Source organism: Oryzias latipes, chromosome 10 (genome assembly GCF_002234675.1).
Source record: "Oryzias latipes chromosome 10, ASM223467v1".
NCBI classification, from domain to species: Eukaryota; Metazoa; Chordata; class Actinopteri; order Beloniformes; family Adrianichthyidae; genus Oryzias; species Oryzias latipes.
In genome coordinates this window covers 13,913,051-13,929,152 of record NC_019868.2, presented here as the reverse complement: position 1 = coordinate 13,929,152, position 16,102 = coordinate 13,913,051, and the positions used below count along the sequence as shown (strand labels likewise).

The window sequence follows — 16,102 nt, the reverse complement described above, 5'->3', positions numbered from 1 at the left end:
CGGTCCGGCTCTCTTTTGGATAGCCTGGCCCATCTTCTTCGTGAGGGGCGGGGTCTATCAGGGTGCGTTCGTTTATTATGCCCCGATTTGGAGGACATCGGGAAAGGCAAAAACAGTCTTCAGCGACAGGAGAGAATTTCACTTTAAGTGCTGATACACAGAATAATTATTAGTATAGGAAAACTATAAAACCACTTGTATAAAATACTGAATTTTGAGTTAATTTAAACGGACGACTATGGGAAAGTATTTTAAAAAAGAGGGTGATCATCCTTTTTTTAAGTAATTGCAATGATGTGCAGTACACTTTAATTGACAAAAATAGAAAGATTTCTACAACTGAAAGTTAGAAGACAAATTGGACACAATTTGCGTGACAAAAATGAATAAAACCTTTAAGGGTGTGTCTAAAAAAGTTCATTTTTACTACAAAATATGCATGAATTCCCTATAGGTTTTCTTTTTCTACTTCAAAATATGTCAGGTAAACCATAAAGATTAGTCATGTTTTTTGTGTGTGCAAATGTTTAAACATTTTTGTATAGCACAAGGTAATATTGCACAATAAAACATCTCATTTAGGGTGTTTTTTTTTCTATTATCATTATTGTGTGAGATGTGACATTATTGTATGGAGCCCTCAACATGACTTTTTGAAAGAAAAGAAAATCCCTGAAATAAAAAATTGTGGCCACAAATTAATAGTAGCAATTGACGATGCTAAAATATGAATTTGAGTGCACAGACTTCAATTTTCTTCGCTCAAAATGCATATTTCTGCTGACAAAATAATAAAATGTTAATGTCTGCAAGGAAACTAAGTTGTGCACACAAAATACTAAAATATTGCTACAATATATATAATAGAATTTGTGGTCAAAGATTATCTGTATGAGGGAACCATTTATGTATTCTTTTGAATGTCCCATCTAGGGTTCTGAATTATTATTTATTTTATTTTTTTAGAATTTTAAAGATCACATATATATCCACATGAATAAAACAAAAGAAAATAAAGATGAAAAATAAAACAATTTAGAATTGTGGTCTAATACAAATGTCATAATATAATACTAGAGATTGTCAGACAACATCTTTTCTTTAATGAAAGTAGACAGCTTTCTTGTATTTTTGTTTTTCATAAACTTTGGTGATTTAAAATATAAACAGATCTCTTTATGGAATGTATTGAATAATGGTTTACTTTTTAAGGAATCTGCTCTTGAAACATTGAAAGGAAAAGAAACATTTCCCAGATGTTAATAAAATATGAAATGCAAAATCAAACAATTTATCACCAGAAGCCATACCAAGTTATATTAAGTGTTTTTTTGTAATTAAATGAGAATAAGAAAGTTTGAGCAGCACAAACACAAACAATCTTCCCAAAAGCTAACATATATACATTCAAAAACAAAAGATCAAATGTTTTTATATTGGTTTCACAAAAAGGCCGTATTATTAACTTGAATGAGGAAAATTAAAACTTCTGTAAAAAGAAAAAAAAAAGAAGTGATCTCGAAGAAGCTCCATGCGAGAAGATAAAACGAGCATCCGTTGGTGTAATCTTCTTTAAAGGTCACCCGCTGTAGCCAATCAGAGCGTCTCTATGGTAATATTTCAGACCAGTGGTGCAAAAGAGGGGCGGGACATCAGCGGCTTCCTTTTTTCGGTTTTGTGTATGTGAGTTGTGTTTTTTGACCAGCTGAAATGGCGGCTTGGAGCGTCGAATCGGCGTAACTTTATAGCACAATAACAAACAAAACGCCGTGATTGAGCTTTTGTCACATAACATGGGAGAAACTTCACTGAGAGATTTCAGACGCTCTAGCCGGGGCTCACAACTTTGACTACAGCATCCGACCGGAGTGAAAACACAGAGGTAAAGATAAAAGCCTGCAACTGCCGTAAGCAGGCTAACAACAGCTAGCTAGCTAGCGTCAGCGGTAGCTGACGATTTAAGAAAGCGATAGTCAAGTGGGCTATTTACTGCTTTCGGGTGATGCCATTTAAACGTCGGTTGTAAATACGTAGGAGCTCTAAATATTCATATTGAAACAGAGATTCGCCATGTTGCTGGTGGCTGAATATAGTGACAAAAGCATAATGTTAACGATGTTTTTTGTGTAAGGCTAACCTTAGCAGGCTTCAGCTAGCGTTAGCATTGCTGCCTAGTAGTAGTCTCAATAATAGGGAGAAATGTTTCTATCCTTTTCATTCTACCCAACACTTATACAGTAAAACAGTCATAAGCGACCAAACCAGACCAGTCTGTTTTAGTTTTCAAAGGCAGATTATTTTTTTATTTTATGTTTTACAGATATGGAGGATAATCACACACGGTACAGCAAACGCCTGGTAAGTAGCTTAACCACACTGGTACCCTTTTAATCGTTATATTACCTTTACAGCAGTCCCCCTGGGATGTGCGTGGCTTTCAGCCTTTTGTTCTACATATGTTTTACAACCCAGGAACGCGAATTAGTTGATGCAGGGAGCTAAATATCAGAATCGGAAAGGCCCCTTATTATTTTGGCACACAGACTCACGACAGTAGTCTTGTTTGTCCAGTCTGAGTTTCCTTGCTCTGTTGATAATGAACTTATTTCAATTCTCTGGGTTCATAAAAAGGTCAAGTTCACCACTTGACCTGACGGCAGCGGCAGCTATGTGACCTTGTTTCACCTCTTTACAACCCTCAACTGTGGGGCAATAAACTTTCACACTCCCTTGCTGAAAATAAAATATATTTAGGCTGTTTGTTCAGGCGTGGACGCAAATATACATTGTTTGATAGCTTTCTCTTGTTTTTTTTTTTTTTTAATTTGGTCTCTTCCTTCTCTCTATATAATACATATCATAACAATTAATAAATGATTTTTTTGTAGTTGTACTGCAAGGTATTTATTTAGATTTTAAAAACCCCATTAAAAATATTTGTAACACAAATCAGTCATGAATCTGTCATTAAATTTTCACAAGAAGCGTGGATGTATGATGATGCTGCCTGTTGCGATGAATGGATGGGGGCGGGGAGATCTGAGGGCAGAAGTGTTGTGCTTGCTCCATCTGTCTGGCCGTGCAGTCTTGCATAAGTGTGAGTGGCAAGGGGGGGTATTTAAGATTAACCCCCTACCATGGTGGTGCTTTGTTATTGGTTTTTAGTGGATTTGGGGAATTAGTGCTTTACAATTTTTTTCTTTGTGATTTATTTACCTTAAAAAAGTAAATAGTGATAGGTTACATCCCCTGTTTTTATCACCTAATGCTACTACTTAAGGTAAATAAAACACCATAAATTAAGTGTAATGTATTTACTGAAAAATATAAATGTTTTTCTAAAATACATTTTTGAAACAAGTATTTGACTGTAAAGCTTATACATAATCTCTTTGTAAGAGTTTTTTTATGTCACATTTGTAACAGTATTATGATATTATTTTAAACAGTATTTTGTTTTTTGGGTGTTATAATTCTTCTTGTGTGAAGAAAGGGTAAATATAAAGAAATAGTCCAAAATGACAACTGTCTTTGCCCTCAGCGCACAGGTACACGCCGTCGCTACCAAGATGATGGCATTTCAGATGACGAAATTGAAGGGAAAAGAACCTTTGATCTGGAGGAGAAATTGCAATGTGGAAAGTTTGGCTCCGAGCTTATCAAATACATGAAAGGAAAAGGTGAGATGTTCCCAAATGAATTACAAATTCACTACATTTGTTGGAAAATTAAAATAATAACTACTATGTTTTTAGATCATAACTTAAAACTGTTTAATTGTCTTACTAACCTGTCCAAATGTTTCAGTGTGCTTTTGGTAAGCTACAAAGTCACGCTACTTGATGAATTGCATAGTCGGGACCTTGTGGAGTGATGCATACTGAACCTAAATGTAAAGTTATGATGTGCTGTTTAGTTACTTTATCTTATAACTGAAAAATGTTGAAAGTTGTTGTGAATGAAGTTTAACGCTTCTGTTGTGTTGCTCTCTCTGCAAAGGCTGGTTATTGCAGATAAGAGGCAATGTGCATAACAGCACAATTTGCCAGAAAATATACAGAACGTCCCATAAACCCCTCTAACCATCCCCCTCCAGGCATTCTGGGTAGCGTAGTCACACCACAGCATAGTACTGCTTTCATTAGCGTTTTGCACCATAGGATCTGCTGTACCACATGGTCTGTCACTACACTGCTTTAATTTCATTTTTATGTCCCATCATTGTGAATTTGTACATTTTGGAAAACTAAGTTATCTGAACTACTAAAGAATTCTCATTATTCTGCAGTTTGAAATGTTTTTCAAATTCACACAGAAGCCACTGTTGTTGCACTGGCAACAAGCACCTTTATGACCAACTTTAGATAGACGTTTTGACAATAAAGCTTCTTGTTTCATTTTTATTTGAGTTTACTTATGAATCAACTGGGCATTGGATAAAGCACATTAGCTCTGTGGCCCACCGTAACCAGACAACATCAGGGACTTGCCTGCATTCGCATGGCCTGTAAGGAGAGGATCTTCAAAAGCACGCGTGATGTTGGTTATTGTCGCTCAGTCATGTCGATGCTCATCAGTCGTTTAACTTTTTATCTTGATTGAGTTATATTGGTTTTGATGGTCGGTTTTTAAATACTGAGATATCTGATGATTGGGTTTTCATTTGTTGTAATTTAGTTTTAAATCAGAATAGCATTTTGTTTGTTTTATAGTATTTATTGTGGTTCTCTTTTGACTTTGTTTCTGTAAAACACTTTGAATAACCTGTGCATGAATTATGTTTCACAAATCAAATTGTCTTGCCTTAGGAATTTAAACTATTAGTTTTAAGAAGTAATCAGATTATAATTTAAACTATGACTCCTTGAGATTTATTCCTATCTCTTGTTTTATGTCTAGATTTCACATTTGAATACATTCAGAGGGAAGGGCTCAGGGATCCCATTGTTTTTGAGACATCTGATGGCCTCGGTTTACAGTAAGTCAATATTATTGCATGACTGCTTAGTATGCTATATTCCAAACACTTGCAGATCATCTATTTTATTTTAAAAATAAGTTGCCAATCAACTTTGTGAAAGCATGAACTAAAACAAATGTTCTCTTTTACAGAATGCCAGATTCCGATTTCAGTGTCAGTGATGTCAAACTGTTTGTTGGTAAGTTGTATTTGTTTGTGGTTTTGGAACTAACATGATTTTGGTTGTCATTCAAAATATAGTATGTGCATCAAGAAATATTTTATTCAAATTTGGTTTCACTTCCCAAGTAAATATAAATGTTTTTAAGAAACCTTGGCAGCCACCTCTGCCACAGCAGCTTCTTGTTGGCTGAACGTACCTTACAGAGACAGCAGTATGTAGTGCAGGAACATCTGAAAACCAGTAGAAGAGATTGTAAGGGTCTCCCTTATTTCCCATTCACATCTTCCTGGCCCATCTTGTGGAGTTTTGAGTTCTTGTCAAAGCTTTTTGGAAAGATTGTCTAGTAAATTAACTGTTAATTTAGTATTGCTAAATCATTCCATCCTAGGTGTGACGTGCTACGCAACACGTATATAAAAATGATCTAATGGGTCATTGTTACCAAAGCTAAAACTGTGTTCTACAGACCCTCTAATTGCTCTATTTTTGATTATCTTACAGGTAGTCGGCGTATTGTCGATGTTATGGATGTGAACACCCAGAAAGGAATCGAGATGTCGATGGCTCAGTGGCGGCGCTACTATGAGACGCCACCATCAGAAAGAGAAAAACTTTACAATGTCATCAGTCTGGAGTTCAGTCACACAAGGCTGGAGAATCTGGTCAAGCGGCCGGCTTCAGTGAGTCAAAAGCTTTTTGCCTTCAATTGTATCCTCAGTGAAGATCATCCTGTTTTATTGCAGTATTTAAAAAAAAAGCTGTCTTATTTGAATCCTTATTTTAGCTCAGTATGAGGTTCGCTGCAGCTTCTGCTCTGTCGGTGCAACACTATGTGGTTGATCTAATGCTTAGCAGAATGGGAACTGCATATGGGTGTAAGTAAATGGGTTTTCTTTTCTTTCTCCAGGTGGACCTTATTGACTGGGTGGACAACATGTGGCCTCGTCATCTGAAGGAGAGACAGAGAGACTCAACTAATGCCATTATAGACATGCATTATCCTAAAGTCCAAAAGTGAGTAAAATGGCAAACTCGGCTGCATTCAGTATTTACAATGTGACCAGTGCAGTACTGATGCCACTTCAACATGTCCAACAATCTTAGTTTCATTCTTGGTCTAGTTTTCTCTCTTGCAGTTTTCTTTATACTTTGACTCTAAATGCTGGCTATGTTTTCCTCCCAGGTATTGTCTCATGAGTGTGCAAGGCTGTTTCACAGATTTCCACATTGATTTTGGGGGGACCTCAGTTTGGTACCACATCCTTCGAGGAGGAAAGGTCAGACTTGACAGTCCATTAAAATATTAATTAAACATTCTCACGTTATCACTTTTTATTTTATCGTTATGCTCAGAAAATTAATGTCAATGCAAGTTTGATAAATCAAAGTAGACTTCAATCATTTCAAATGTTGTTTCTTTTTTTTTAACCTCATACAGGTGTTTTGGCTGATTCCACCCACTCCTCAGAACCTGGAGATGTATGAGAACTGGGTTTTGTCAGGAAAGCAGGGTGACATCTTCTTGGGGGATAAATGCTGCGATTGTCAGAGGATAGAGCTTAAGCAAGGCAACACCTTCATAATCCCTTCAGGTGTGTTGTCTTTCATAACTATTCCACGTCTTCTCTAGCCTGTAGGCTGTGCACCAACCCCTATTCCCACTTGCTGTGTTTTTACATGTAGGATGGATTCATGCCGTGTACACTCCAGAAGACACTTTGGTCTTTGGTGGGAATTTCCTTCACAGTTTCAACATCCCCATGCAGCTTAACATCTACAACATTGAGGATCGCACACGGGTTAGACTCATTTCCCTCTACATTTTTACACAAGATACATTTACTAATATATCAGCATTTTGTTTTAAAATTGTAAACTACAGTTGTGGTTATCCAATATGATTAAGATTTCTATTTTTAATTTGATCATTTAGGTGCCAGCAAAGTTTCGCTACCCTTTTTATTATGAGATGTGCTGGTATGTTTTGGAAAGATACCTTTATTGTTTGACCAACATCTCCCACCTCACACCAGAGTTCCAGAAATATTCACTTGGCATCGGTAAGAAAATATAAACATTATGGATTACTGCTGATATGTTTTTTCCTGTTTTTTTGTTCCCCCTCACTTGGCAGTATGAGTTGATTGCATAGAAAACTAATGACTTAAATGTGTCCTTTTTTTTTTGTAGGACTGATTCCAGCCGACCTTGAAGTCAGCGACCCTTCGAGGACCGAAGCCGTTGAAGGATTTGACAGCGACATGGAAAATGAAATCAAGGTCAAGGAAGAAGAGTTTCATCAAGATCAGAAGGCCCATCTTATCACTCCTCGGCATGTCCTAACTCCATTTGAGTTGGAGGGACTGTGGAATCTGTTGGGGAAGCTGGAGGAGCTGCCATCCCACAAAAAGTGTGTTCCCACTGGGATTAGGAATGCAGCAGCCCTGCTGGATGACATGAAGGTGGGTCCTTTTTAGATTTTCTGCAAGTTTAGCTACATTCAATCGTGATGAATGCTTTCTCACCTTCCACCTCTTATTGTTGGGCTCAGGCTGTTCTGAAGGAATGTGCAAAGGACAATGTCAAGTTGGCGCATACCGGAGAACCTATTGTCAAATGGCCTGAAAGGGTGAGCAGAGAGCACATTTCTTCACAGATGTTTGTTTATGAAGTAGAAGAGTGTCAAATATTTTAAATGCAACATCTGATTGACAAACATTTTTGAACACATTGTATTTTAAGAACAGACTTGTTGTTTGAATTAACAAGTTGTAGAAAATCCATCTACCACTTCCATTTCCTTTTTTTAGTTAGAACCTTTTATGAATTTCCACCTCTATAGGATTGCAGTAATGCCCAAGGTACCATTCAACTTTAATAAAGCAACAATAAAACTTTTATGTACAACTACAAGCCTTAAGAAAAGTATTATGGAATCCAAGATAGGATTCTTTGATTTGCTCCACAAATCAAAGAATCGCACAAAGCAGAAGTAATACTGCTGTGGATTCTATCGTCTTATGCACTTATGCACGCTAGGTTCCAAGCACAAAGACGATTCAAAAAACGACAGGTATTGTCTTGTACTGACCTATTTGTTCATTGTCACTGCTGAATTCCCTCAGCCCTCCTGGTACCAGCCCCTCCTTCCTCCGCCGCCTGTTCTTTACCGTCCTCGTCTTGGTCCTTCGCTCCACAAACATCAGAGGCCTACCAAACGCTCTTCCATCTCAGCCCTGAGGCGCAGACGGGTGAGGTGTAAGCGCTGTTCTGCCTGCTGCAGAAAGGAGTGTGGCGACTGTCAATACTGCCACGACATGCGGAAATTTGGGGGACCTGGACGAATGAAAAAGAGCTGCATAATGAGACAGTGTTTAGCGGTAAGAAACTGCCCCCATCGTTCTATTTCATTACAGTTATTCTGTTTATAACCTTTCTAAACACAAGTTGCAGATGTTGTGTGTTTCATTCTACACAAGTGTTATGACGATAAAAGTACCTAAAAGTACAAATCATGTTTGTTTGTTTTTTTTACAAATCATGTTTTTTTTTTAACATAAAAATCTTTATTGTACATAATAATATATTTGTTCTTTTTAAACTACGATGTAAAAAAAATAAGGAATATCGAATGAAATGTCTTTTAAATTTGACTGCAGCCTGCACTGCCGAACACAGCAAGATGTGCCGTATGTGGGGAGGGGGAGTTCGATGAATCCAACCCGAGCACTCACTCCCTCATGGAGTGTACTGCCTGCTCACAGATCGTCCATCTGCAGTGTGTTAAAGTAAGTCTTTAAACTTTTTGTCTCTTTCTTCATTTATGTTTTTTTTTTTAATCTTTACAACTTTCTTTGTATAACTACATTTGAAACTTGCGTGCCAAATGGTGGCTAGTGATCTGTGATCCGTTGAACCCCTAAATGAAACCAAAAGAATTTTTATACATTTTAGATGAAGATCAGGCAGAAAAGGGCAATAAAGGAGAGGGCAAAGTAACTGGATTGAAATAATTTTCTTATAACGTTGGAAAACTTTTTACAGGTTTTTTTTTAAAATGTATGACAGGTTGGAAGACCTAGACTTTTGTTTTACATAGATCTTGCACATTTGACTTGGAAGATGTTTTTCTAGATGCTATTTTGATTGTCTTTTCCCAACATAACTGATGAGAAGTGTTCTGCTTTTCTGTGTGTGAATGTGTGTGTGCATGGGTGAATGGGACTGTGACTGTAAAGCGCTTTGGGCCTTCGTAAGAAGGTAGAAAGCGCTATATAAGTATACGCCATTTCTACAGCAGAGCAGTTCACACAGCAAAGGGGAAATTTGGAATTACAGAAGCAACAAAAGAAGTGCAGTGGTACAGATGAAGCTGAATGTTGAACTTAAGACTTTTGATCAACATAAAAAATCCACTAGAATCTCTTGTTGATGCCAGTGTTTGGTCTGTTCTGTCAGCGACCAGATCATATGGTCACTTACCTGAAAAGGTGCACTTGCGTAGTTTGGGTTTCACCTGTAAATGTATATTTCAGGACCCTGCTGAAGGAAAGGTCAATAAAGATCTACCCAGCTGCTGGGAATGTCCCAAATGTTATCAAGGAAAAGGTTCAGCATCAGAGGTATATAAAACGGGCTTTCATTTGTCTTTCTCTGTTTTTTTTTGTCTCCTTATTCTAACCTTGTTCTTTCTTTCTTATGCAAGTTTTCAGCAGCATCTATTTTATAAATGATCATAGCTAATGTAGAATTGAATCTTTTCTTTCACGTCAGTCTTCCAGCAGTGAGGAAAGTGACGAGTCAGATGCCTCAACATCCAAACTTTCCTATCAAGAAAGGACCGGCATGGGTGACGGGGGAAGACGTGGGAGACGCACTGGAACACCTGGCAGGCCAACAGCACCCCCGCCTTCACAGAAACTGCTACTGCAGCATCAGCAAAGCCGCAAAAGAGCCAGTGCGCTGGAGCTCAGACTCAAGAAAAGGGTAAATCTGACTCTCCGTACCCTTTCTAGTGTTGTAATAAGTGTTTACAATTGATGCGGGGCTTAGCTCAGTGTCTGGATGTTATGACTAACTAAACCAGTTGTGTTGATCTGTTTAAGTGGCACAATCAAAATAAATGTTAAGTTTAAGTTTCATTTTTATCACCATTTTTGTTTTGGGAGGAAGACATTATTTTTCATGACATTCTTCTCAGCAGTAAACTGGTTTATAGATGCTACAGAGATGAGCTTTAGTGCCTCTGCCCAGATTTTCTGTGTCTCCTTGTCTTTTAGGCTTTTATTAATTGCAGTTGTCTTCTTTGTTCCAGATAAAACTAGAACGGACTAAACTATTAACAGTAAGAAACTCTTTTTGGCAATGATTTTCCAGCACCTCTTCATTCTATTAATGTTGCTTCATTTAGATCTTGGTTTCAAGATTTTAATACCTACAACATGATTGTCCCCACAGAGAAGACGATCGTCTCTAGATCGCTCTCCTAGGTTGTTGGGCTCCCGGCTGCTGTCTCGCCTGCGCTCTCCATCCAGCAGACTACTTCAGGGCAGAGGCCGGGGCTCCATCTGGGCTGGAGGCTCGCCTTACAACGGTGCTGCTGGGAGGACGGGATCCTTACAGCGTCAGCAGACTCCTCACGGCCTGATGCTTGAGCCCAAAGGAGAACCGCGCAGAGGCCGGGGAAGAGGGGTTAGGCTTCGTGGAGGAGGAGCAGGACGAGGCATCAGAAGCGTGGGAAGCCGGAACGATATTGAGGAGGATAGCGAGGACAGCAGCAGCAGCACAAACAGCAGCAGCAGCGACGACGAGGACGAAGAGGAGGGCGTGCTGGACAATGGCAGGGGAGGGGATAAGGAGAACTGGCCTCGGCTGAGAAAAGGACAAGGGGCTAAAGAACGAGATCAGGATGGTAGTGAGGCTACTAACCAAAATGGTGCAGAGGAGGAGATGGATCAGGACACTTTGAAAGAAGATAAAGGCATAAATCTTAAAGTGACACTCCAAAGACCAATCAGAGCAAAGCAAGACCCGTCAGTTATTGTCCCTAAATTAGAAGCCATTGCTCCTCACACTGCCTCCTCAGCTACACACAACCGAAGCCGGACCCTTGTCAGACCTCCAATTAGAAACAATGGCCCGTGTTCTGATCACCTCTCCAAAAGACATACGCCGCCTCTCACTCGGAGCGGCAATTTAGGCTCTCGCTTTTCCCAAACAGAGAGAACGGGCTCCTCCAAAGGAATAAGACTTGATAAGCCAGCTAAGCTGAGCAACGGAGCTTCCTCATCTTCATCAGCCGAGCTTCATCATCTTCGCGTCCCTCTGTCGGCTCTGCAGGATGGAGGGGGTGAGGCTGACAGGGAGAGCAGTGGGAGCGGCCCGACCTGTGAGCGGGAGGTGTGGGTGTCTGTCTTCCGTTACTTAAGTCGAGCAGATCTTTGCCTGTGCATGGCTGTCTGCAAGAACTGGTACAAATGGTAAGAAGAACTGTTCACTGACGAAGTTTCATTCCAAGTTATCTTTATTTAAAAAAGCAAAAGCAGCTTTAAAGTTAGGAGCTTATTGTTGTTCTGTCTGGTTATGTTTCTTTCTTAATTCTACTTTCGTCGGTATTGAGTAGGATAACCATTGCAACAACACATCATCAGTAGGCTAAAACTAACCTGTGTCACTACGGGCTCCAACCTGTGTGTTTGTGTGTCTTAGCTTTGAAGACCAGAACTATAATATCAAATATTTGATCATAAAACAGTCTTAAATCAAAAATTCAGGTAGTTTCGGGGTAATCAATGAGACTGTTGGTTTCCTGGATGTTGCAATCATCTCATTATAGACACGGTTTGCAAAGATCACTTACACTGATGCAACCATAACACAAGTGTTGATATAAAATTATCTCCACATAACTCACTATTTTCTGAGATATTGAGATCAGCCTTGATCAGAAAGGACAACCCAAGTTTTTTTTGGTCTGAAGTAAATGTCTGTGACAAACGATTTCATGGAAACTGTGTCACTTTTCCCACCCCAAACCTAATCAGGACAGATGGCTGCATTACTGTCTTGATGTAAAGAAGCCTTTTTTTCTAGTCTAATTGATCGTTTATTGTATTTAGACTCAGTTTTTACAGATTTTTTGGAGCTCTTGCCTAACTAAAGTTTTGTTGCATAAAAATCCCTTTAACTGAATTTTTATTCAGATTTATTCTAAGATAAATTTTAGATGGGAAGATTTTGACACAATGCCTGGAAATATTAGAGCATGTAAACATGACCAAACCCAAACAGGAACATTTATTTTGTAGATTTTACGTTACTGTAGTCTGTTCTCCCGTGTTGTTTCCAGGGCTGTTTAAAAAAAAAAAGATCAGTTTGATCTTTGTTTGGAAAATATCTAGAATATTTTGTGAATATTTTTTCATACAATCGTTTTTAGTCTTTGTTAGTTCTGTAAAGTTTGTAAGTACTCCCAACTTATGTTCACTATCGCTAGTCATTTAGCAATAGTTATGGTTTTAATGACTTGGGAAAATTGATTTTGGACTAGATATGTATAATAGGGCATAGTTCAATCCTGATTTTATTTTTTTTGGCAGCAATTCCCAGCTTTCCTTCATTTTTAAGTCATCAGAGCTAACTGTGAATAAATTTGGATTAGAGTGACTTCAAGCCTTTGCAAGGAACATCAAACTGAGAAAAAGAATGCATAGAACTAACTAAGCAAACACGGAATTACAGGTTTGATTGGTTATTTTTGCCAAACACACAGCGTTCAGGTTGAGTTCAGTTGTGACCAAGTGGATTTAGGATGGATGCTTTTGTTTGCATCTTTTCTTTGTGGCTGATTTGTAGTATTAACCTCGATTAACCTCTTTGATTTTAGTTTGTCTCTAAGGTTTTTAGCTGTCAGTTATTTTATCACTGTGGTTTTACTCTCAACATAAAGTCTTCTATTTGAAGCACAAAGGAGCGGCATGAATGACAAGCTAGCATAGAAGGTAGTGTGTTTTACCAAGAGCTTTGAGTTAGCGTAGCTGCATTCTGGGGTGATTTATAACCCTAAAAATCTCATTTTATATAATATGTGATTCCTCCATTGTTTGATTTTGTCATGTTTGATATCAATACTCCATTGAAGCTTCATTGTTTAGAGTTAACTGAGAAGAATTAATTTCACAGTCATGTTGGATCATCTTCTTACTATTCTTTATTTTTAGTTAATTTTTTAAGAATGACATTTGTAATAATTCAGACGTGTCAGCAGATAAGCAGGCTTTGTGAGCTGCTTCTGTGCTGTAACAGTACTATAGAAATTTCTGTGTTTTACTCCCATTTTCAGTCTTAGGAGACCAGAACAAAATGATTACGTTTCTACTTAAGTTTTATTGCAATAGTGGCTTAAAACTGAAATGTTCTTCTTGCTTGCGTTTTTCATAACTCTCATCTAAACTTATTATAACCTTGAAGAAGCTTTTAATGCTGCGATTTGGATCTATTTTTCCTCTAATAATGACACAGCCTAACAAGTGCCATCATCACACATGTGTTGGTCAGATCTGTTCATATTTATAACTCAAAGACAATGGTAGCCTTTTTAAATGCGTTTCTCTCCTAAGGTGTTTAGACAAGCGACTTTGGGCTCGAATCGACCTGAGCAGCAAGCGCACAGTTACTCCTCAAACTCTGACGGGGATCATCAAGAGGCAGCCAGTCACCCTTGACTTGTCCTGGACCAACATTTCCAAAAAACAACTCAACTGGCTTGTTGGTCGCTTACCTGGTACATGCATTTTAAAACGATATACATTTAATTTTGCAAAACAGTAAAAGTGAATTTAATCATTTGATATAATCTGATTTGCAGGGCTGAAGGATCTGATGCTGGCAGGTTGTTCCTGGTCATCTATTTCTGCTCTCTGCTCCTCTGGTTGTCCTCTCCTCCGCTCTCTGGACTTGGGATATGCAGATGGAGTGAAAGACTTGCAGATTAGGGATTTGGTAACTCCTCCAGGTGAGTAGATGGGAACCCCACAGGTACATGGAAACGCATACAAGTCTCCCATGGTCCAGTCTTTTATCTGGTTCTTTTCCTTTTGAACTACTCTTAATCATGTTTTCGTATCTCTGCTTTTTCCTTTTGTGCTAATGGCTAATGGGGTCCAGGCTGTGATAACCGCTGTCAGTTTCGGAGCATGCAGTGTTTGCGCCTTGCAGGCCTGGATATCAGCGATTCCACTCTGAGGCTGGTGATCCGTCACATGCCCCATTTAACAAAACTGGATCTCTCTCATTGCAATGTCCTCACTGACCACTCCATCAACCTGCTGACTGCAGTGGGCTCTTCCACCCGAAACACACTGACAGAACTCAATCTAGGAGGTGAGAAGAGGCTGTAGGCAGAATTTAGTTTATATTCAGCAACCGCAAGCATCCACTTCCACACATTTTGTTTTAGCCGAGCTAATGTGTGCATTGTCCCTTTTTCTTTCTAGGCTGCAGCAAACTGACAGATGCTTGTCTGAAGTTCCTGCGCCGTCTCTCGTGTATCTCGGAGCTTGACCTGAGAGGCTGCAAAGGGGTTTCCAGGAAGGCCTGTGAGGCCTTCATCTCAGAGCTGTCGGTCAACACTCTTTACTGCCTGTCAGATGAAAAACTGATCCAGAGGATATCCTAGATTCCTGCCTTTCTGTCTCACTGCAGCCATGATTTGAAATGCAAAAGCTTTGGGTGTGGATCTGCGTGTGAGTCTGCATGACACTCGGGCAGTAAAATTCACATCCAAAGGGGGGTGGGGTCTACAGTTGCAGGGCGAGGGCTTGGACTTTCTCACTTGGCTGGATGCGAGGAACAAACTGGGTTGACTCGGCTGCAAAAACAGATTTTCTTTCCTGCATACCTATAAAGAAACTCAGGATGATTTTGTATTGTTTTTAAGAGAATATAATGCTCTCTTTAAGAGGCATAATGTTTTTTTTTCTATTGGCAAGAACGCAGGAGACCCCTAGCTTAGCTGTATTTGTTTTAACGCCCTGTGAACAACTTCCTCGATGGTCATGATTCAAGCTCCCAATTTAGGAGATTGGCAAATACATCTTTAAATATAGTTCTGATTGATTTGTCGGATTCACAGCTGTCTTATTTGTTTATATATTTGAAGCTCATTTCTGAACGATTTGGATGCTTAAAGAAAAGACTTCTTGTTTCAGTAATGCAACATGCACAATTGCTCCCCCCCCCCCCCTTTTTTTTTAAATAAATCTATTTAAAGGTTAAAAAAAAAGATACTTTCACGTTTGACAACTGGAACAGCTTGTGTTTACCAGTCATTAAGTGCAACAACAGTCCAGTTGTATAAACTTTAAGAGGACATGGCTGTGAGTGTTAGATGGTACAAAGTTGGCGTAAATAGGCAATCAACATGGCAGCAAGACCTCACCCCAACATTACGGCAGGCTGCATTAAGCGAGGGATGAGAAGCCAAGGATACATTTAAGAAAAACATGGTGCATTTTCAAACTGCAGTTAAAGTTCAGGTGCTATTCTTCCCAAACTCGTAATGCTTTGTTTTTGTACAGAGACGACATTTAGTTGATATCCTAGCACCACACCGCTGTGGTATACATATTTCTTTTGTAAGGGATGGAAATCAAATGTGATCTATTTTTCACTTGTCAAATTCGATGTAAAGACTTTGTTTGGAGAGTTTGCTCATTTCTTTTCAAGTGTTGTCTCTGTATGAAAGCTCTAGATTCCTGGCCATATGCTTCAAAGTGAATATACTTATATAAATATTTACTTTTGTGTAAATGTGTTTTTTTTCTCTCTCCCCTCTTTTAGATTATAAAATGGGAATTGTGTAGCATTGTAATTATTTTCTGACGCCCCCCCCCCGTTCCACACCATGTTATTTGTGTTATTTTTCAAGAAAAATAAAAAATATATAAATTGTCATTTAT

The 16,102-nt window shown here is 38.8% G+C and overlaps 1 protein-coding gene across 1 annotated transcript; it reads left to right on the top strand.

The window, feature by feature from the left end:
* Positions 1-1,632: 1,632 nt before the first annotated feature.
* Positions 1,633-15,953, top strand: kdm2a (lysine demethylase 2A). Its single transcript, XM_011480081.3, has 23 exons — positions 1,633-1,882; positions 2,321-2,358; positions 3,542-3,680; positions 4,900-4,978; positions 5,113-5,159; positions 5,646-5,824; positions 6,052-6,158; positions 6,328-6,421; positions 6,583-6,736; positions 6,828-6,943; positions 7,078-7,204; positions 7,335-7,606; positions 7,696-7,773; positions 8,270-8,524; positions 8,804-8,932; positions 9,680-9,766; positions 9,918-10,130; positions 10,459-10,488; positions 10,602-11,623; positions 13,763-13,926; positions 14,011-14,157; positions 14,310-14,525; positions 14,639-15,953. The coding sequence occupies exons 2-23, from the start codon at positions 2,323-2,325 to the stop codon at positions 14,818-14,820; spliced, it is 3,873 nt and encodes a 1,290-aa protein (XP_011478383.1). The 5' UTR covers positions 1,633-1,882; positions 2,321-2,322; the 3' UTR covers positions 14,821-15,953.
* Positions 15,954-16,102: the final 149 nt, after the last annotated feature.

What these genes read in the sequence shown, in the direction of transcription:
- kdm2a (XM_011480081.3), top strand. Translation starts at nt 2,323, where the DNA reads ATGGAGGATAATCACACACGGTACAGCAAACGCCTG. An exon ending in AGCTCAGACTCAAGAAAAGG is followed by an intron (nt 10,131 to 10,458) that starts GTAAATCTGACT and finishes TCTTTGTTCCAG; the next exon opens with ATAAAACTAGAACGGACTAA. An exon ending in GGATTTGGTAACTCCTCCAG is followed by an intron (nt 14,158 to 14,309) that starts GTGAGTAGATGG and finishes AATGGGGTCCAG; the next exon opens with GCTGTGATAACCGCTGTCAG.